The sequence below is a fragment of the Gorilla gorilla genome, chromosome 11 (assembly GCF_029281585.2).
Source record: "Gorilla gorilla gorilla isolate KB3781 chromosome 11, NHGRI_mGorGor1-v2.1_pri, whole genome shotgun sequence".
In the NCBI taxonomy this organism is placed as follows: domain Eukaryota; kingdom Metazoa; phylum Chordata; class Mammalia; order Primates; family Hominidae; genus Gorilla; species Gorilla gorilla.
The window spans coordinates 102,774,515-102,798,145 of NC_073235.2; the positions used below are offsets into that span (position 1 = coordinate 102,774,515).

The 23,631-nt window shown below is 39.3% G+C and overlaps 1 protein-coding gene across 25 annotated transcripts in view; it reads left to right on the forward strand.

Moving 5' to 3' along the window:
• SPATS2L (spermatogenesis associated serine rich 2 like) overlaps nucleotides 1-23,631 on the forward strand; it is a 172,908-nt gene that overhangs the window by 9,713 nt on the left and 139,564 nt on the right. For all 25 annotated transcript variants that reach the window (XM_055379355.2, XM_055379354.2, XM_063695079.1 and 22 more), the window contains one exon: nucleotides 13,657-13,706. Coding sequence is in view for 10 of the 25 variants with exons in the window: in XM_019021795.3 (XP_018877340.1) it covers nucleotides 13,657-13,706 (50 nt within the window). In the remaining 15 variants the exon portion in view is untranslated. The remainder of the gene's footprint in view (nucleotides 1-13,656; nucleotides 13,707-23,631) is intronic.

Below are 23,631 nucleotides of genomic sequence, written 5' to 3' on the forward strand. Positions count from 1 at the left end.
GACCTGGAAGATAGCACGTGTTGCCTTAAGAGATATGCAGAGCTTCTGGCTAACACGGTGAAACCCCGTCTCTACTAAAAATCCAAAAAAAAAAAAAAAAAAAAAAGAGCCTGGCATGGTGGTGGGCACCTGTAGTCCCAGCTACTCGGGAGGCTGAGGCAGGAGAATGGCGTGAACCTGGGAGGCAGAGCTTGCAGTGAGCGGAGATCGTGCCACTGCACTCCAGCCTGGGAGACAGTGTGAGACTCCATCTCAAAAAAAAAAAAAAAAAAGAGATATGCAGAGCTTTATGTGTTCACGATGGAAAAGCCAACCTGTGATAGGAAACCAGATCTTACCAGGTTGGATCAGGAAGGGGAACCCTCCTGGAAGAGGTGATGGGAAGAAACTGACTATAAAGAGAACAGTCCAGTAGGATTAGATTCCAGTGAAATCTGATAGGCAGTGTGACTCCGTGTCTTCTCTAGTGGTGGTTTGCCTGCTGTAGTCTGTTGGACTCTTAAATTCTGAGAAGAACTTCCTCTCTTGGTTTCAACCTGGGCAGCTGTTTTTATTTGCTTCATAAGTAGGCATTTTGTATAAGATTTTGTTAGGGGCAAAGGTTCTTGTGCTAAAAACAGAAGTTTGAAAGTCCTACATTATAGAAAATGGCCTGAGAGGAGTGGTAACTACCTTGATGTGATTATTTCTCCGTCATTCGCAGGATCTAGGACCAGTTTAGGCCCTTTCCAGAGGGAATACAGCTTCCTTCATCTGAGGCTTAGCGACTTAGCAGACCAACCATGCAGTTTGCCTTGTCCAAGTAGTTTAGCCAGGTAGCCGTAACTCAGTCTTGTTCTTGGGTAAACAAGTTTTCACTTTTGTACTGGGTTCCACCTTGTCTCCTGCATTCCCAAGTCCTGGATTTGTGTTCTTGTGGAGGGACCCCAAGTTGTCTTAGTTAAGGATCCTGTCATGTTTCTCCAAGCCTTCTTGGGACAGTAGTGTCCCTAGGGTTGGGCCACTGCTACTCCCTTCTAGGCCTCTTTAGTACTGAGAACTACCAACAAGGGTCAGGAAACTTGATAGATATTTAGAATTGAATAATTTGCCTGGAGCTTGGCTTTTCCCTGGCTCCAGACCCCTGAGAGCAAATATTCTTGCTAGTTTGCAGTCCCGCTGGTCTCTGAGTCCCATTTGTACAACTTGGAAGGAGAAAGGAAGACAGATATAGGGCTGATTTTCTTAAATTATGGTGCATTCATATCTTTGTCTCTAGTGGGAAGGTTGGTCTTATGTGTGTATGAGAAAGGTGGCCGCCTTTATGTTGTGGTTTCAGAATCCACACTGCTGAAAAGGGCACTTCAAATATCAAGTTTCTCTTTTTTGCTCTCCAATATGTGAAAGCCTACGTTATAAAAACTCTATTTAGTTTCCTATGACCAGTATGATTTAGAAGAAAAAGAGGACAGGCTTTGGCACTTGAAAGACCTGATTTTGAGTTATGCCATTGCTGGCTATATGAATTTGAGCAAGTTATTTAATCTTTCTGGACCCCAGTTTTCTCATGTATGAAGTGAAGTGAGTAACACCTACAATTCTGTTATGATTTTGTTATGACTAAATAAGATAAAATATAAAGTGCCTGGCACCAGGGCCTAAAATGCAAATGCTATGGAGGTGGTAAGTCAAACTTATCCTCATATCTCAGTATATCTCAATTCACCCTCCTTATGTTGAATAATTTTATAGACCTTTCCCTGAGACTGATCAGGAAGAGGATATGAAATCTGGGGCAAGGGGCCCAGATTTTATCCAGCCAAGGGTGACAAAGGACCAGAAGGAAGTTGCCTTCACATTTTGCCTAAGTCCCATCCTCCCTATGCTTTGCATTTGTGAAAATATTCATCTGAGATTATAGGTACAGCATGAAGCCTTGGAAAAAAGGCATGTTTACATCCTCTGCCAGGATAGCATAACAATTAACAAAGCAGGTTTTTGAATCTCTGAATAGTCAGGTGCACTGCCATCAAAATAAACTTTTATTTCTATTCTTTGCTGATAGATACAAATAAAGAAAGCCAGTAAAATATCCCGAAAAAGAAGATTTATATATGAATTGGACACCAGGGACAGATTTTTCACACTTATTTTGTTGGAGCAGTTTTTTCCTTAGCTGTGGGTGTTTGGGAAGTTCTTTTGTTGTAGCCTTTGTTGCTTACAAGAGGGAAAAAGCTTTAGTATACTAAGGTAAGAATGATTTTGATTGGAGGCAATATTGTTCTCAGTGTGGGCTGACTTTCATGTATTGTAGTGATTACCAGTACATAACTGAGAAAACCCATTTGTTGAAGTGCTGTGAACAGCAGAGAGTCTGATCTCACATACTGCCCTGATCGACAAGTGTTTATTGTAGGAATGTGGTCAGTCCTGTAATTTTTTAAGGGAAAAGGGGAAGATGTTATGCCAGTCACTGTGATTGCAAATGCCCTGATCTGGCAGGTCTTTTTCCTTTCTCGTTTATTTCTCCTGTGGAATCTGAATGGTGGATTCAGTACATGCACTGAGCTTCCAGTGACTGGCTCAGCTCTTGATGCAATTGATCACACCACTGTAATTCCATACCCTCGATTTTAGTGTCATATCAAAATCATGAACACTCAAGGAGACCATGTAAATCTACGTCCTCAAAAATTAGAAATAATGGCATTAAAAATGTTATTTAGTGCTGGTTTGTAGCACTGAATATATGGACTCATTCATTGTTCTGGTACTCCCTGAACAAGAACTGTTTCAGTTGCAGTGGATGATATCAACTAAGGTTTCCATGGTAATGCTAATTTATAATATGAAAACTTTTGTGGAATTTCACCTTCTGGACTCTTCTCGATTGCATTTAAATTTACATTTTCCCCTCATTTATTAAGGTGAGGCATATTTAGATATTACTTACATGTGTGTACTAGGAGTATCTTCATGAAACTCACTGATAAGAAATTACACGTATAGAAAGCAGACAATGGAAACAGAAAATGGATACTGTGGTCTAACATCTCACCAAATGCAGGAATTCTTTCCACATTATCCCAGTTGCCATTTGAACCAGCCAGGAACGAGGAGTTTGGTCAACATTTTATGAAGCCAAGTAATGCTAATGACAGTAGTCTGCAGTGCTCTGGACCCTAAGCCCATTTCGATTTGGACTTCATGTTATTTGTGATTGGAGCAATACTCCATCAAGCACAGGTGGACACAGATATTTGTAAAACCTCTTCCCCAGTGGTGCACTGAAACCTGCCTCCCTGCAGCTTCCCTGTTGGTCTTCCATCCACCCTTTGAATGCCACAGAATAAATATGCACCTTCTGTGTGGTCGCTCTTCAAATATTTGACCATAGCTATTGTATCTCATCCTCGAAGTCTTCTCCTTTCAGGGTTATGCAGTGCTAGTTCTCTTAACTGATAGTTCTCATCCTGTTAACATTCCTCTGGGCACCCACTACTCTATCAATGCCATCTTAAAAATAGGGCATCTGGCCGGATGTTATGGCTCACGCCTGTAATCCCAGCATTTCGAAGGCCGAGGTGGGCCTATCACTTGAGTTCAGGAGTTTGAGACCAGCCTGGCCAACGTGGCAAAACCCCGTATCTACTAAAAATACAAAAATTAGCTGAGCATGGTGGCGTATGCCGGTAATCCCAGCTACTCAGGAGGCTGAGGCAGGAAAATCACTTGAACCCCAAAGGTGGAGGTTGCAGTGAGCCAAGATTGTGCCACTGCACTCCAGCCTAGGTGACAGAGCGAGACCCCACCTCAAAAAAAAAAAAAACAAAAAAAACCATCTTGAATGCAACAGCCTACTCCTGACTGAGTACTCTGAACAGTAGAAAACACCAGGCTGCTATTCACTCCCTTGATCAGGGCACTCTTTTATTAATCTAGTCAAATATTGTGTGGGCCTCACATGTAAATCAGGAACAGCACATTGTTTGTTCACATACGAAGCTAAAGAAAAGTTCCAAGCCTTTTTTCCTAACAACTGCTACAAAGCCAGGTCTCCTTTGTTCTTTACTTGAGCAGTGAATCATGTGTGCCTACTTAGAGGACTTTACATACATTTATCCTTCTACATTTTGTCTCTTTTTGTTAAATTATTTTTCCTCTTTATCAAGACAGCTTTGAATTGTAAAATTTTTAAATTCGATATATTAATGATGTTAGACTTTTACTTATTTATCAATTGCACACTTGGAAATGTTACTTTGTCGTTGATAAAATGTTGACCAAGACGGGCCAAAGGTAGGGCCCTGTGACATTCTGCAAGAGAATTATTAACATCAGTATGTGAATTTTTTTTTTAAACTAGCTTGACAGTCTTTCACTTGTTTACTTTGTTATCCAAGAGCATGGAGTCAGGGAAAGACTTAGTCAAATGCCTTAGTAATGAGATCATTATTGGTCTACTTATTGCCACTCAGTAGAACCCCTATGATAAAGAGTAAGATTCATGAGAGTAATTTTTAGATTGCATTAATTTTTCTTCTGAAAAATTTCTTGAAAAAGCGTATCTAAGTCACCTTATTTTTAATGTATCTAAGAGAAAATAATTTTGTAAAATAAAATCAAACTTCACCTATCATTTCAACTCATGAACTTGTTTGGTTCAAAGGAATTGCTATGTAATACATCATTCTATTCTCTTTACAGAATCATTACTCTTAAAGAGAATTGGTGGGGTGACAGGAAATTACTCCATAGGTGTCACTCCAGCACATCATGATATTCTCATCTCCTGGGACAGAGATCGTCAGGCTGAGGCATGTCCTAACAGTGTGCCAGCCTGTGTAGATGGCTCCATGACAGTATCAGTAACGTGACCATGACAGAGAGAGCTCTGATGGCATTGTGTCACTAATGGATGTGTTTTCACTAAGCTGAAAATTCTGTATTATTTGAAAAGAGGTTTATTTTTCTTCCCACACAAATTATTTGAATCTCATATTAATGTCAAATAGCTGTCAAGTAACACATATGGTGCTTTCTGTGCTATATTTTATTGTACTCATGTACAAAATAGTTTTTTTAAAAACATGTTCTCTGCCTTGGACTAGATAGAAAAAATAATTTAAAAGAATAGTATTCTTAAGAAACACAAATCTATAATATATCAAGGAATAAATGAGTGCTTCATAAAAATACTAGTATTTGTGTCTTTATATTTTTCAAAGTACTTTCATGCATTTTCTTTTTTGAAAAAAAATCTGATGTTAAAAATAATACATACTCTTTGAATTTGGAAGCTACTGAAATGGATAAAAAATTAAAAGTCAGCTAAAATTCCACCTCTCAGAGATTGTCACTGTTAGCATTTGGTGTTTCTCTTTCAGATGTGCATTTCTGTGAGGTTGTGAGTGTGTGTGCATGTGTATATTTGTGTGTTTTAAACTAGCTCTTGGTGGACCCAGGACGTTTGTACTGAAGAATCAGCATGACATAGTCGGTAAAGAGCTTTGGAATCAGGCACTTGGAGATTTCAGCTCTGGCTATACAACTTACGTAGTGACTATGATTTCCTTAAACTCTCTAAACCTTAATTTCTACTTCTATAAAATGGGGATAATAATACTATATACCTAGTAAGTTTATTGTAAAAATTAATAAGATAATGCAGATAAAGTACATAGCATGGTTCTTGGACCATCGCATATGCTCAGCAAATGTGAACTATTTTTATTATGCAGGTTTTCTTTTCTGCTTTCTTCACTTAAATTCTAGGGTAAAAATTTCCTTGTCATAAAATATTATTTGAAAAATATTTAGAATGACTGCATAAATTTCAGTATATGAATGTGCTTTAATGTTATTCTATGGATAAACAATTTTTAATTTATTGTGATCACAAAGAACACCACAGCTGATATCCATTACATTATGATTTGTGAATAGACAACAAATTCAAAGTGAATTACTAATCGCATTTTATGGAGAGGCAGAAAAAAACTTACAGTTCTTTAGTGTCTATTAATGTTCCAGGTTATATGCTATGTTCTTTACAACAAAATTCTCTTTAACTTTCACATCCCCTTTGAGGTAAGTCTGTTACGCCCATTTTCCAGATGACAGAGCTCTGAGGGGAGATAAGTCATTCGCTCAAGGTCACAGAGAGATAGTGGTGGTAGAGATGGTGTTTGAAGCCAGCGTCAAATTTCAAAGCTTATGCTTTTTCCATTCTGGCATGTAGTTCATGCCTATCTTTTTGAGGCTTGCAGAATGAATAGTTAGCATTGTGCCTTCTACAAAATGTTACTTGGTGCCACATGAAAGATAGGATACTTGGCTGGAATGCTTGACTTACTCAATATAGTACCTCTTGCGTGTGTGTATTATATGTTTTGGAATCAAGCCTCATAAAAATAAGGTGTTAACTAAAGGAAATGAAGCATTGATATGATTATTTGATGAAAGGAAACCTCAAGGAAGAAAATATTCATTGAGTTGATAATATAAAACTCTTCTTTGTTTTAGTTGTACGGACTAAGCCAGAATCACTTATCTCCCCAGGAATCAGGGTATTTCACATAAGTCAGTTTAGGAATTAAGCAATAACAACAGCCAAAGTAAATTGATGCTGTCAAAGGAATTGTATGTTTCATTACTTGTATATCAGGGGTTGAATGTAAAAAAATACCTCTTTAGCCTTTGCTGTAAGCTGATACATCAGGAAAGAGCTGTAATAATTGCTATAGGTATAAGTATAGGTATACGAGAGACAAAGTGTACTAGGATAAGCCCCCAAAGAATTATTTGGTGAACTGACAAGTTGTCTTTAAAAAGTCAGCCATTCGGAACATTTCTCTTGGCAGCTCTCAAATCTGACTTACAGTGTGTACTGTGGCAGCCAATTTTGTAGGAAAAATGCATAATTAATGTGAAGATCAAGGTACAGGTATTGCCAGTCAGTACCTAACACACAGTTTCTTAGAACAAAGGAGCAATTGAAGTTGTCTTTTGATAGGGTAATCCTGATTTGTCATTTTGTGGGTTTCAATTCTTAGTAAAAATGGGGGAAAAAACCCAACTCTAGGAGTAATATTTCATATCTGAGAGGTACTTTGTTGCAGAGTTTATAACCAACTGTTGTCTAGTCAAGAAAGCTATCTTTGGTTTTTGAGATCTCGAATTTTTATAGCCTTTGAGCTTGCTCATTTTTGTCTTAGGATTATTCTGGTTTCCCTTCAGTCATTTTAGTTTTTGCAAGGGAGAAACAGTATCACTCATGGACCCAAGGCCAAAAAGGCTTCAAATCTCGACAGAACATGACCACCAACTTGGCATGTTGGTACTAGCAAGTTAAATTTGAACTTACTATGCAACTAGTGAATAGTTAGAACTGTGAACAGAGAATTAGCTATGGGATCTGCAGGTTGGATTTACAGCATGGCTCCATTGTGTGGTAGCTGTCTACCCCTGGGCAAACAGCTTTCCTATCCCTGAGAGTCCTCAGCTCTCAAATGGAGATAATGACTACTATATAGTCAGAGATCATTTGGAGGGTCAGATGTATTGAGCAAACCATTGGTTCACCCAAAAGTTTGCTTATGATTTGTTTCTAGGTGATTAATAATGGCTTGAGCCATTATACCATTTAAAATATTTAATGAGAATATTTTAAATATTCTCATGAGCCAATATACCATTTAAAATATTTTCAAATGACGTATGGGAATATTTGTAAGATATATGTAGGAATATATAACTCCTGGGGCTAACCTCACCAGACCCTTCTAACTCTTTGCTTAGACTTTATCCAGTAATAATGGGACAGGCCCTTTTACTGCCCTGGAAACCCCTGGTGCCTAGCTTAGAGTCTCTAAGAGTTTGGATGCTCACACCCAGGGCATATTCCTCTAATGAGGGAAGGGGGCCTTTTGACTTCAATAGGTGGTTCCTTTGATCACAGTAAAGACCTTTATAGAAATAGGCATTTAGATCTATTATGTTGTTCTAAGATAGAAACAAAACTGGTATTTGATGTGTATTCTACCCTTCAATAAGAAAGGCTCAGAGAAAAAGACTATAAGGTAGAAAAAAGATTTCAGAAGATTGCATTACAGAAAATTATAGTCAACTCTTTTATTATTAAAGTAATGCAAGTGCTGGAGGGGACAGGAAAGGGAACGGGAATTTGGGAACTTTGACACTGGGTAGCGTCCGTGCAGAGGTTTTTGGAGGTCTCTCTTGGTTCTTCCCCCCAGTTCTGGTGATGTACTGAAGGGCTCAGAAACTGCTTCTGGGTCTGACTGCAAGAGAGTAAATCCCAACCCTGGGGCTGCACTGACTCCCTTATCCTGGGCTGCTATGTTCTGACCTCCTTGGCTTTTATGGCCTCCCATGCAGTCACTGTGGATCGCCCTTTATCTTAGTCCGTTAGGACAACAGGATTTGCTCATTGACCACCCTTGCTTGGATTATACTGTAGAACCTTGAGGGTGTTTCAGGCAATTAATGATTGAAATGTCTCTGTGGAGTTCCTGAGGGATGTAAGTGTGTGAGCTAAGTGCTGGACATTTTAGACAAACCTCTGTGACTGCTTTGCAGTAGGGAGCCCACCCAAGGCCCACTGGTCCCAGGACTCTCTGAGCATGCCAGGTGGTGAGGGTCAACCCGCTTGCTATTCTCATTTGGAATCAATTTCTAAATTTTATTTCTCCTTCGACACAGGGAACTATTCTGAATTTCCCTTCTTTGCTTTGGTACCAAAGCTTTCATTGAGCTCATCAGCTATTTCCTGAGTGTCTCCTCTGCACCAGGCACTGTGAGAGGAACAAAGGGAAATCAGGTCTTGAAAGGAAAGAATGTGCATGCCTTAGGTAAGAAGCAAGATGTGTCTCCAGAGTTGAGAGAAGGGAGAACTGAAGATGCAGTGAATTTTTTTCTGTTGTACTTTCTATACAATAAATTGTACTTCATAAAAATCTATACTAATATCCGTTTGTGTGGCAAATTCCATTATAATGAAAATCTCTGTTATCCAGCAACTTAGGCAAGTATCAGTAGAGCACAATTTCAATATAGCAGAAGACTTTGGAGAGTCCCTTGGAGTGAGCTGAAATGGGATTTGACCTGTATATTAAGCTTTTCATGGTTTTGATATTTTTCATTTCCATGTGTCAACAAATACCCGACTTGATATTAAAGCCAGTTAAATCAATATTTCTTGCTGTAGTCAAGGTACAGCAACATATATCCAAGGGCAACAACTCCCCAACAGCCATATTTTGTTGAGAATATATATTTTATCATAAGCCTGATTGAACTACTTTGAGAGGAAAAGGATGAAAACATCAACATAGCTATCATAAAAAAAGAAAAGCCAGAGAATCTATAATCTTGTACCTTACCCCTCATTTAAACAATTCCATAATTTATTTTGCTTTCTTTAATCATAAGGAATGACAACATGGAAAATATTTTTATTGTGATAGCTGTGGTTTCTTTCTCTATCCTCAAATAGAGCTGCTTTAATCCTTCTCCCAAATTCCGTCCCATTCAAAGGATTTTTGAGCAGGTACACGTGAGCAAAGTGGCAGGTACAGCTGAATCCAAGATTCTTGGACTGTAGGAATCTTTTTTATTTATTTATTTTTTTAGACAGAGTCTCACTCTGTTACCTAGGCTGGAGTGCAGTGGTGCCATCTTGGCTCACTGCAACCTCTGCCTCCCAGGTTCAAGTAATTCTGCTGCCTCAGCCTCCCGAGTAGTTGGGACTACAGGTGCACACCACCACGCCTGGCTAATTTTTGTATTTTTAGTAGAGATGGGGTTTCATCATGTTGGCCAGGCTGGTCTTGAATTCCTGGCCCCAAGTGATCTGCCTGCCTTAGCCTCCCAAAGTGCTGGGATTTCAGGTGTGAGCCACCGCCCTGGCCAGACTGTAGGAATCTAATAATCAAATAATTGTAATGGGAAGGAGAGTGGAGTAGAAGCCCATTTCTACTTACTCTTTCTCTGAAGTTTTAACTGTTTGACAATTTCTGGAAGCCACCTATTACAAACTCAGTATTTCTATAAACAAACAGTCTGATGCATCAGTTTATAAACACCAACACATTTATTTACTATGTGTTATCAGAAAAGCCTCACTTATCTTCCGTGTGTTCTTTGACTAGGTGAGTACTTACCATTTATTGGGCTCCTACTCTGTGCTAAGCACTTAAAATATTTCACCTCTCACAGGCAAAATGATGCTCAAGGCACATGCTATTGTTTATATTTTCCAGATAAACATGAGACTTCAGCTGCTAAGTAACTTATCAAAGGGCACCAAGGTAGAAAGGGTATAGTCTGAGGTTTGAACCCAAGTTTGTCTGATTCCAGAGCCTTTTCACTTTTTTAGAGATGAGGTCTTGGGCTCTTCACAGATGCAATCATAGCACATAATAGCCTTGAACTCTGGGCTAAAGCTATCTTCTTGCCTCAGCCTCCCAGGTAGCTGGAGCTACAAGGGCTTGCCACCATGCCCAACTCCTTTTCACTTTTTTAAGGCTGTTTTCCATAATATATTCTGAGATTGAAAACAAAAATTCAGATTGTTAAAGTAGTACATACTCACTATAGAAAATTTAGAAAGCAGAGAAAATTATTAAAAAGAAGAAAAATTACCCATAATCCTTCACCCTAGGGATTATCACTGCTGAAATTTCAATCGTTTTTCTTTCTAGGCTTAAGAAAGCTATTTATCCAAGTGAGCATTTTTCCTCAAAGTTGTCCTCTTTGAGGAAAGTTGTCCTCTTTGAGGTTTATGCATGTATTCCAACAATGTTGCCATTGCGTAAAATAATTGTGGAATCCCTTTCAGAGCCAGTTTAGGAACCAACTTTTCTATAGACTCCCACGCACAGGTTACTTTGGTAGAAACATAGTAAAGACAGTATATCTGCTACCTGAAAACCTATCATCAGAATAATGCATGATATGTTTGAGCATTCTTTTTTTTTCCGAGACGGAGTCTTGCTCTGTCACCCAGGCTAGAGTGCAGTGGTACAATCTCGGCTTACTGCAACCTGCAGCCTCTGCCTTCCCGGTTCAAGTGATTCTCCTGCCTCAGCCTCCCAAGTAGCTGGGATTACAGGCGTGTGCCACCATGCCCGGCTAATTTTTTTTTTTTTTTTTAGTAGAGATGGGGTTTCGCCATGTTGGCCAGGCTGGTCATGAACTCCTGACCTCAGGTGATCCACCCGCCTCGGCCTCCCAAAATGCTAGGATTACAGGTGTGAGTCACCATGTCCGGCCCTGTTTGGCTATCCTGTACCTTCTGAAATCCTATGCTGCAAATATTTAACCATCCTATTAAAAATGCCATCATTGAGCCAGGCGTGGTGGCTTACACCTGTAATCCCACCACTTTGGGAGGCCGAAGAGGGCAGATCTCTTGAGGTCAGGAGTTTGAGACCACCCTGGCCAACATGGTGAAACCCCATCTCTATTAAAAATACCAAAATTAGCCCAGTGTGGTGGCATGCACCTGTAATCCCAGCTACTTGAGAGGCCAAGGCAGAAGAATCACTTGAACCTGGGAGGCGGAGGTTGCAGTGAGCCAAGATCATGCCACTGCACTCCAGCCTGGGTGACAGAGCGAGACTCCGTCTCAAAAAAAAAAAGCTATTGTTGCCCTCTCTTGAGTTGTAAATACCTTGTGCTGACTTCTATTGTAGTGGCAGATGGAATTTACCAAAGTGCTGCTTCTTTCCATGTCAAAGATTGATGGATATTTTGGGGAATGTCTAAAAGTCTTTATTAAAAATTTAATCCATAAATGTTTAATATCTCATTTGACAACTCATGTTATTTATTGCTTTGTCAACACAACAACGTTTGCCTTTTGTGGGGCATAAAGAAAATTAGAAAATTGTTTTTGTCAAAAGTGTGAGAAGCATATTTTAAGATCAATTCCTTTTTAATGGAAGTATTACACTCACTAAATTATTACCCTCCAAGGAGTTTTTGTGAAAGCAAATGTATCTAGGTGAGATGAACTGATCTTTATATAAAGTCAGTTGCATTTGTGTAGAAGTAAATGTTTCCTGTAGAAGCAGGTGTGCGCGGGCACACACACACACACACACACACAAACAAAAGATTTCTATCAAAATAGCCATTGGTATACTTTATTAAAGAAAGTCAATTAAGTACCAGCTGAGTTCTTGTCCCTTCGGTTTGTTGCATACAACACTACTAACTTTTAGAAAACAAATCTAACTTCCACCTAAGCATCCCATTGGTTTTCTTGTTTCTGCCTTATTTTTCACAGACATTCTTACCCTCCCCATCTGCTTAGCATGACACCCTACCCCTTCCCAGTCTGCTGGACACTTGGGGCACATGGATCCTGGGTGTTAGACTGGTGCAGATTGGGACAGACCAAGTGTGTACAGTTGTCCTCAGGGCTGCATTCTTCCCTTGTCTTCTGGTTGCCAAGATTTCATAGGATGAGAATTCACCATGCTTATGGAGGTCATTACAAAGTGTAGGCTGTGTCCTGTGTTATATCTTTGGCATTATTCATGGTGCCTAACATTGTGTTCAGTCAATGTTTGTTGGCTAAATGAAGGGTTATAATATATTTTTTCAAAACTGGACTGGTAGGGAGAAAAAGTTAGTCCAAAAGAAAGTCACAGTTGTGAAGTAGAATCTCAGGGCTTAAAGTCTTTAGGTCAATCCTCTTATTTAAAGATGAAGCCCAGAGAGGTCAGCTGGCTTGGAGAAGGTCACCCAGAGAGTTGGTGCCAGAGCCAGGAACAGCATCTCGTGTCCTGAGGCCCCGTCCCCTTCTTTCCAGTGCCTCCCTCGCGGTTGTTCTCCAGTCATTTTGTGGAGGTCAATCTTCTGAGTCTCGTAGGACCAGTTAGCAGAGCATTTGAATCCCCACACAGTACTCAGCAGAGCATTAGAGACATAGGCATTATTAAGAAATATGTGAAGTGATGGGTGACCGAGTGAGTGAGTGATTGGTTGACTTACGACCTTGGCACCCATCTTTCCACCTAAGTGGTTACTGGTTGAATGGTGAGTTCTTTGGGATTGTGTGTACTTTATAGGATATCTTTTGGAGAGGAGAGGATTATAACAAGAAGAACAATAGCTAACATTAAATTGGACAAGATATTTTGGTGAATAGTCCAGGCTCTGGAACTTGATTGCCAGCTACATTTTCATGAGACAGGTGATTTGACCTCTCTGGTGCCTCATTTTCTAACACCTGTAAAGTGCCAGTAATACCAGGGCCTACCTCAGAGTATTGAAGAGTTAGCCATGTGAAGCCCTAGAACAATGCTAGACACTTCCTAAGCAGGCAATAAATGTTAGCTATTGTTGGTGTATTTCACTATTATATGTTAGGCAGTGTGCTAAATGCATTACATATGTTGTATATCATCCAGTCAACAACTTTGTGAGGAAGGTACTGTTATTATCCCCATCTTACAGTTGAATAAACTGAGGCACAGAGAGGTTACTCCACCTACCCGGAGTCACATAGCTGTTAAGTCATGGGTGAGGACGAATTCCCTGTCTTCTTGACTCCAGATCCTGTGCTTGGGTTTTGAGTGTGATGGGAAATGGGTGGTGTGGCTACTAATTTGAGACCTGCCTGACTTCCCAAATTTCCATTTTTCCTAGAGCTCTTCAGAACCCAGGCTGCTTTCAGGAACATTGCTGTGGATTCCCAGGTGAGTAGAGATGGTCCTTCCCTCTCTGTGACCTCCTCCTGCTGCCATGGCCAGCTGTCCCTACACCTGCAGCTGACTCCTGGGAGCCTTGTCACAGCCTTTGGCCGCCTCTGGTGCCTCTCAGGGCTCAACACCAGAGTTCTCTTTTAGAGTGTGTTGACTGAAGTTATTCCTGATAGGACAGTGGGGTCTGGTGGATGTAAGTCAGTGCCACCCCACCCACATCCCCCTTCCCCACCTGCCTTGCCACGTCTGTGGATCTTTAGAGTAGTTTCATGCATACGAAATACTTTGAAGTACCAAAAAAAAAAAAATAGGTCTTTTAAAGACATTCTTGTGATTTAGAAAAGAATTATGGCTAAGAGTGGTGGGCTCTGGAGCCAGACTGCCTGGCTTTCCCTCCTCACAGTGATAGCCACTTTTGCTCTCATTGTCCTTCTTATTGAAGAACGTGCTCCCATGATTGCAGAAGTCTGACTTGGAATTGACAGTGCTCAGTCAGCATTGAGTGGGAGTAGGACGCAGACTCCTGAGCCTGACAGCCTGGCTCTGCATCCTGCCTCTGCTGCCTAATAATCGTGCAGTCTTCGCTGTCACTTACTTTTCTGAGCCTTGGTTTCCTCTTCTTTAAGATGGGGATAATTATACCCATCTTGCAGAATTGTCGAGATGTTTTCAAGCTCATGTATGCAAGGCAAACTTACACAAAATTGATATTCAATAAAACAGTGACTGTTATTGTTAATCAGTATTGGTATTTGAATAGGGATATCAAAAGTATTTGCTGAACAGAAAGCATGTTGTTTTAGGTCCATATTTTCCCTGAAAGTATTTTTATTATTATCATTTTTAAAATTTTTCCCTCCAATGGTCTTATTTAAATTAATTTACTTAACAAGCCGTATATTCCTTGTGGAAAGATCATCCTTGGTCCAGACCCTGTTAAATAATCATAAATTCCAAATTGAGGTAGTCCAAATTAATGAAGTCTTATTGCCTCCTGGATATTTCCATTAATATTTAATATAAACTTGATTCTTTTTCCATAAATGCAAAACTTTAGTGGTAAGATGATTGTAACTTTTTGAAAAGAGCCATAAATATTGGTGGGGGTTGGTTGTTTTCCATGAATAGAATCGAATATTTTACTTCCTCATATTTGAATCACAATGAAAGCACTTTCAGTTGTTCAAAGAGAATTAATATAGAAACAACTGTTGATTTTCTGTCTTTCTGTCTCCATACACATGTCTGCATGCACAGGCGCACACACTGCTTAGTTTTCCTTTGGTTAGGCAGCTGAAGAGTTACTATGTAAATCCTGGCAGCCTTCTACCCATCAGACAAGCAAGGGCACAATCAATTCCTGTTTCCTTGAAACGTATACCAAATAATCAGAAACTCTGATTATTCTGCTGGAAGGCAACAGCTTGATGGAAAGATGTACCAATTGAAAACAATTCTGATCATATTTTTGTCAGGAGAATGAGATGCCTCCAGCTGCCTGTCACTAATCATATTAGAGGTGGAAAGCAGGAATGTTTTACCCTGCAAAAGATTACTCTAATCATGTGTTGGAACGCTACTTGTACTGGCTGCTTATCCCAGAACGGTGACATTAGACATCCCTTCTGTAACTGGTCTTGCCAGTTGGTAGTAGTCAAAACCATATGCCACATGAGCACACTTTAGGAATTTTCTAATTACAGCTCAGAGGCTTTACTTTTATCTTTTTATGCTTGTACTGCAGACATCACTGATTGAAAATGATTTCCCCCTCAGCATAATCCTATTGCCAGCAGTTATGAAAGACTAGGAAGATGGTAAATGAAGCCCACAATAACTGAAGAGGTGTCCGAATTCAATTATGAAGAGGCCTGTCCCATGTGGACACATAAGCCATATAAATCCATTTTAATTGTGAGCTGTGATGCTTATCTGGTCATGTTTATTTTGGATGCAAGTGCCAAAGCTGGATTTAGACCAGAATTCCAGATCTTCAAGTTCTAATGACTAATTTGGGTATCCACTGAATCCCTTAATTCATTTCTTAATTTGTTCTCCCAGAATTAGAGAGTTGCTTGGTTACAATCATTTTCACAAATTTCTCATGGATCAAAATAAATGTACATAGATGTTTTTCCCCCTAGGATTCACACATTTTGCTCTGATCTCAAGGAACTATTCTTGTTGTTATCAAAATAACAATAACAGTGCCAACAATAACAACAAAACTAACATTCTGCAAGGTAGTGTAGGGAATATAGACCGAGGCTCCAGGAGGAATGATTTTGAGTCGCACCTCAGCTACTTAACAGCAGTGGGACCTTGGTCAAGTTAGTCCCCCTCTCTGTGCCTCAATTTCTTCTTGTAAAATGGGACAAATGAGAGTATTCACCTCATTGGGTTGTTTTGATGATGATTAAACAAGCCCATATATGGAAAGTATAGGTAGGCTGATATGTGGAAAGTCCTGGCACAATAAAAAATGTTAGTTATTTTGTTGTTATTGGTAAGACGGTGGTCGACCAGAGGCAGATTTTGCTCGTACCACAGTATTGTCATCTAAGTATGTCCCATTTCTACAGTCCACTTGGAGAACATTTATGATGGTAATGAAAACACTGGAGACTCTGAATTTGGAATCAGTCTCTGTTATTTGTGCTTGTACTCCTTAGTTTGGCTACAGAAATAACATTTTTTGGCTTTCCAGGCTTGATCAGTATTGAACTTGGAACCCTTTTGGTGCAAAATTGCTTTAAAATTTGAATTAACATTTTGTTCTCTTGGTATGCACAATATTAGCCCTCATTAAGAGGAAAAATTTTATTACAATATGTAAAACGTGTGTGTGTGTGTGTGAGAGAGAGAGAGGGAGAGGGAGAGACAGAGAGGAAAGAGAGAGAGATTTGGAAGAATCACCTTTAGTAAGTTTACTGGAAATTTTCAAGCTTTTTTTTTTTTAGAGAGACAGGGTCTCACTCTGTCACCTGGGTTGGAGTGCAGTGGCGCCAACACAGCTCACTAAAAGTTCAACCTCCTGGGCTAACACAGTTCTCTTGCCTAAGCCTCTGGTGTAGCTGGGACCACAGGTGCATGCCACCACAACTGGCTAATTTTTTAATTTTTTATAGAGATAGGGGGTCTCACTTTGTTGCCCAGGCTGGTCTCAAACTGCTGGGCTTAAGCAATCCTCCCACCTTGGTCTCCCACAGTGGTGGGATTACAGGTGTGAGCCACCATGCCTGGCCCAAACTATTTTTTAATACAGTAAAATGCATTTATTGTCATGGCTTAGATTTAGTGAATGTGTAGGAGTGAAAGTCTACTGAGAGAATAAATCTAATAATTTAATGAACTTTCTTCATAGCTTCATAAGAGTTAGTTAATTACGATTTCTTAATTCATTGCCCAAAGAATGAATTACTAGAATTCATTAGTTTTTTTTTTTTGAAAAAAAAAAAAAAACAAAACTAAGTTAACTGCCTGTGCGTGTGTGTGTGTGTGTGTATGTATGTATGTATCTATGTATTCTAGAGAAATATATATGCATCCAGAGATGTGTAAAATATTCTCTATCAGTAGGAGAATAGATTAATAAATTGTGGTGTAATCATATGCTAGAATAATATACAGCAGTAAAAAAATGAACTAGAGCTATACACAATAACATGGATATATCCCACAGACATGATGTTGAAAGACAGATATGGCCTGGGTTTGTTAGCTCATGCCTGTAATACCAGCCCTTTGGGAGGCCAAGGCTGGGGGGTTGTTTGAGCCCAGGAGTTCAAGACCAGCCTGGGCAACATGGTGAATCTCTTTTCTACAAATACAAAAAAAAAAACCTTAGCTGGGTGTGGTGGTGTGTGCCTGTAGTCCCAGCTATTTGGGAGGCTGAGGTGGGAAGATAAGTTGAGCCCAGGAAGGAAAGACTGCAGTGAGCCAAGATCACACTACTGCACTCCAGCCTGGGTGACAGGACAAGACCCTGTCTCAAAAGAAAAAGAGAGAGAGAGAAAGAAAAGACACAAGATTACATAGCAGTCTTTTTTTTAGGTTTTTATTATTGTCTTTATTTTATTGAGACATGATATTTTACATATTTATGGGTTACATATGAGTGTTTGTTACATGTGTAGAATATGTAATGATCAAGTTGGGAGTTTGGGGTACAAGGGTTTTTAAAAATTTTTTTTATTTTTTATTTTATTTTATTTTTTATTTTACTTTAAGTTTTAGGGTACATGTGCACAACATACAGGTTTGTTACATATGTATACATGTGCCATGTTGGTGTGCTGTACCCATTAACTCGTCATTTAACATTAGGTATATCTCCTAATGCTATCCCTCCCCGCTCCCCCCACCCCATGAGGGGCCCCGGTGTGTGATGTTCCCCTTCCTGTGTCCAAGTGTTCTCATTGTTCAATTCCCACCTATGAGTGAGAACATGCAGTGTTTGGTTTTTTGTTCTTGCGATAGTTTGCTGAGAATGATGGATTCCAGCTTCATCCATGTCCCTACAAAGGACATGAACTCATCATTTTTTATGGCTGCATAGTATTCCATGGTGTATATGTGCCACGTTTTCTTAATCCAGTCTATCATTGTTGGACATTTGGGTTGGTTCCAAGTCTTTGCTATTGTGAATAGTGCCGCAATAAACATACATGTGCATGTGTCTTTATAGTAGCATGATTTATAATCCTTTGGGTATATACCCAGTAATGGGATGGCTGGGTCAAATGGTATTTCTAGTTCTAGATCCCTGAGGAATCGCCACACTGACTTCCACAATGGTTGAACTAGTTTACAGTCCCACCAACAGTGTAAAAGTGTTCCTATTTCTCCACATCCTCTCCAGCACCTGTTGTTTCCTGACTTTTTAATGATCGCCATTCTAACTAGTGTGAGATGGTATCTCATTATGGTTTTGATTTGCATTTCTCTGATGGCCAGTGATGATGAGCATTTTTTCATGATGATGAGCATTTTGGCTACATAAATGTCTTCTTTTGAGAAGTGTCTGTTCATATCCTTTGCCCACTTTTTGATGGGGTTGTTTGTTTTTTTCTTGTAAATTTGTTTGAGTTCATTGTAGATTCTGGATATTAGCCCTTTGTCAGATGAGTAGGTTGCGAAAATTTTCTCCCATTCTGTAGGTTGCCTGTTCACTCTGATGGTAGTTTCTTTTGCTGTGCAGAAGCTCTTTAGTTTAATTAGATCCCATTTGTCAATTTTGGCTTTTGTTGCCATTGCTTTTGGTGTTCTAGACATGAAGTCCTTGCCCATGCCTATGTCCTGAATGGTATTGCCTAGGTTTTCTTCTAGGGTTTTTATGGTTTTAGGTCTAACATTTAAGTCTTTAATCCATGTTGAATTAATTTTTGTATAAGGTGTAAGGAAGGGATCCAGTTTCAGCTTTCTACATATGGCTAGCCAGTTTTCCCAGCACCATTTATTAAATAGGGAATCCTTTCCCCATTTCTTGTTTTTGTCAGGTTTGTCAAAGATCAGATAGTTGTAGATATGTGGCATTATTTCTGAGGGCTCTGTTCTGTTCCATTGATCTATATATCTGTTTTGGTACCAGTACCATGCTGTTTTGGTTACTGTAGCCTTGTAGTATAGTTTGAAGTCAGATAGCATGATGCCTCCAGCTTTGTTCTTTTGGCTTAGGATTGACTTGGTGATGCAGGCTCTTTTTTGTTTTCATATGAACTTTAAAGTAGTTTTTTCCAATTCTGTGAAGAAAGTCATTGGTAGCTTGATGGGGATGGCATTGAATCTATAAATTACCTTGGGCAGTATGGCCATTTTCACGATATTGATTCTTCCTACCCATGAGCATAGCAGTCTTATTAAAAAACAGACAAAACTAAACTTTGTTGCTAAGGTGTGTATATTCAAGTGGCTGAAACAATAAAGAAAAGCAAGGAACTTATTACTGAAAGAATCGGATACCAAGACAGTGCTTACCTGAGGCGGGAGAATGGTGTGAACCCGGGAGGCAGAGCTTGCAGTGAGCCGAGATGGCGCCACTACACTCTGGTCTGGGCGACAGAGCAAAGACTCTGTCTCAAAAAAAAGAAAAAAAAATAAAAGAAGATAGTGCTTGCCTCTAAGACAGGAAAGAGAAAGGACCTGGAGGGCTTCCAAGGACGCTGGCAATATTGTGTGCTTTGACGGGGCTGGTAGTGACGTGGGCAAAATAAATGAATTTTTAAATTTACTTTCCTGTTAATGAGTTATAGTAATAATATAAAAAGTTAAAAAGATAAACAAAGTAACTATCTCTTTGGCCTGGCTTAGTTCACACCTTGTGTTCACACCTGGTTTTAGTTCTAGAGATTTCTGTGATTATAACTGGCTTTTAGAAGTGAATGACTGTGTCACTGCATGGCAAAGTGGTCTCCAAAGTGGGATATGCACCCCAGGGAGCACTTGAGAAGACTCATTTGGGTAGGAAAAGAAATTGATTAGGACTTGCATTTACATTCATTTTGTTATCATGAAACATTATGGTAACTGATGGCAACTGTATTGACATTGGCACCATCCTTGAGTCCACATATCTGGGTGGTTAGGTATTGCCTAGGGCATAGGCGAAGTCTCCTGAGCAAAGAATGGGAGTGCCCAGCTCAGGGGCTTCCTAGTGGCTTCCCCACTGTTCCATCTGTCTTCGTTATATTGTGAAATATATTGTGCCTAGTTAACTGGATTTACAAATTCTATATTTTAGTTTTAACAAAACCTCACAAACTAGCAGAATTTTTAAAAGATTCTGGAAAGAATTCTCATAAGTTGAAGACAATTTTAATATCGCAAGCAAAAAAAGAATGGCAAAGCTTTGCATGAACTTTTTGTCAGCCACGTTATGAGTTAATGACAGGGACCACTGAATCAAATCTGGCAAGAAGCTGGCCACCAAAATTTTATGATACCTGGAAAACTAAGGGATTTATATTCACCTTGTTTAATCATGAACTTCGTCCTGTTCGTATTGCCTTGAGATATTATGATTAGCAAACATTGTATTCATTCTGTCATCTTTTTTCCATGTTTTATAAGGTATATAACATATTAATGCAATAATGTATATGAATTGTAAAAAAAAAGACACATACAAAATGTGAGTAGAAAATAACTTGGAAACTACTGTCATGTAGTTCAAAGGCTACTTACTGCTCATAGTTAAAATGTGTGGAAAAGTCTGCGTATCACAGGCAGGTCATCATACCATTAAAAGACCTTAATTTTTTTTTCTCTTGTGAACCTATTAAAGTGTATTTGATTGTATAACAGCCATTTCTAAAACAGATGTGTACTGCTGTTCCTCACACCAAATGTGTATCCGACACATAACATTTGTTCTACCAGGACTTAAGTAATTACTAATAATATTTCAAGGGTGGAAATGATTTAAATGTTCATATGTCTGAAAAATTGATGAATAACTCCCAAAACAAGTTAAACGATTCTTTCAGTATTGCCCCTGACAAGTTCTAAATGTTAGTATATTGTCCCCTTTGGATCATTCATTTTAAAGCTGTGAAGAGTGTTGATTCCTTGTTTTTCAAGCACATGTACATATGAAACAACCAAATTTCATATTGTTCATACTTAGTGAAATTTTTTTTCTATTAAAAGAAAATGTCTTTCTTAGAGAAAGCAGATCGCTGAAGAGACAGATATGGTAATAACGATCATTAGTTTACTTGGCCTTGGTTTTCCACAGTGTTGAGTTATAATGTAATCTATAGTTCATCTTTTTAACTAACTCTCAATACATTATCAACCCAGTGCCTCACACTGTTTACAAGGATGATTTATTATTTGTCAGATTTTAAGTGCTAACCTATGAAATGTTAAACTTCTATTGGCAGCCACTGCAGGAAGGTTTGTAGGTGTCCTGACTAATGCTTTGAAAGACCAGCATTAGCAGTAAATCACAGCATACAAAATTTTGTAATAAAGTAATGGAAAGGATTTTACATTCTGGGTCATCTAAGCTTTGGTATTTGGAAGTTAGTTATGTGGGAAATTAAAGGGGTAAAACATTCTCAGGCTTTAACCCTTGAACTTTGGGCCAGCCATAGTCAATAGCAAAAGCATCTTGGTAGCTTTGTTCTCCTAACCCCGAGATTTCTTGGCTATGAGAACTGACAGAGTGCCAAGTATAGGCCTAATTGCATTCCTTGTTACTGAGAAAAAAAATCTCAAAGGAATTTTCCTTTTCTTTCAAAGGGGTACCTGGGCATTTTCTGGGATAGCAAAATTGTTTATAAGATGTTTGCAAAACTTTCTGAAAAGAGAACTTGAAGAGGGCTCTGACAGCTAGTTGAAAGGCATGTGTGGCTTACCTAGAGCAGTGGAGAGTTAGGGAGATGCAATTTAAAACGTGAGAGAGATGTGGCTTTGTCCTCTAAAAGCTTGCTTGCTCCTTGATGCACAAGCTGATGGCCTCTCTTCTTTTTCTTTCTCTATGTTCTGCTCAAAGATTTAGCAAGACATTACATAAGATATTCAGCTAGCCCCATAATAGACTGCCAGCTGTCTAGGTTCTGCTTTGTTCACCAATATTTCCTGTGCTGTGTCCACTGCCTAATACATAAGACATACTCAATTAGTATTTGTTGAATGAACATATATATTCAGGTATTTTCTTCTATGATCTATATATTGGTGATTAATTTATTGAACCAGATATACTCTGAAACAAATTAACTTTTTTGTTGTTTTTTGAGACGGGGTCTCACTCTGTTGCTCAGGCTGGAGTGCAGTGGTCCAATCATGGCTCACTGCAGCCTCAGCCTCCTGGGCTCATGTGATCCTCCCACCTCAGCCTCCAGAGTAGCTGGGAATACAGGTGTGTGCCACCACTCCTGGCTAATTTTTGTATTTTTTATAGAAATGGGATTTCACCATGTTGCCCAGGCTGGTATTGAACTCCTGGGCTCAAGCAATCCACCCACCTCGGCCTCCCAAAGCATTAGGATTACAGGTGTGAGCCACCGTGCCCAGCCCCAGATTAACTCTGATCAAGGAATCAGTAGCTAATTTTAGTAGATTGAGATCTTCTAATATATGGAGTTTATATTGTAGTGGGAGGGCCAGACAATGAAGAAACATGTAATCAAGTGAATAAACCCAATAGTTACAGCAAGTGATGAGAGCTGCAAAAAACCTGAACAAGGCAAGTGCTGTGATGTAGACTAAGGGCTTGGGGAAACCAAAGCCTGGAACAACCTGAAAGCCCAGTGGTATAGAAGGAATTGATACAACCTCCCCAAAGGCTTAATTTACTCCAATAGTTAGCATGTACAGTGAAAAGATTCATCTTATCACAGCTTTTCTTAATGAAAATAGTTTTGCTGAGTTCTTACCATACTAAGAATGTCAGTTCCTACTTTATAGAATTTTGTTTTTAACACATCAGTTGGTTAACAACAGTGCCAAGGCCAAGGGGTTACCTCTCCACTTCACTTCCCTTCTTCTCCAAGCTGCACTTCTCTCTCAAAGCCAGACAGCTGTCTCCCAAATGTGCACTGTCAGTTGCATAGGAAACCAGATGACCAAAAGAGGGTGGATCAGCACAAATTTCTCATCAAAGCTGAAAGAAAGAAAGAGAAAGAACCTCAAAGCCAATGCCCTGCTGACTGTGGGTCAGAAGTGTTATCTTTGTATCTCAAGGACAGAAGACTTAATAAAGATTTGGGTACAAAGTACACATCATCCTCCAGGCATGCCGAACGATGTCAGTCAGAAAGCTGTTCCTTAGGGTTTACAATTTCCCCTTTTTCCTAAATTAAAAAATGCTAATGTGAACTGTTGACTCGCAACAACACATGTTATTATTGTATATAGGGCAAAGAGTAAATAAGACACTTGCCTCATGAAATAACAGTTCATTTTAACTCAG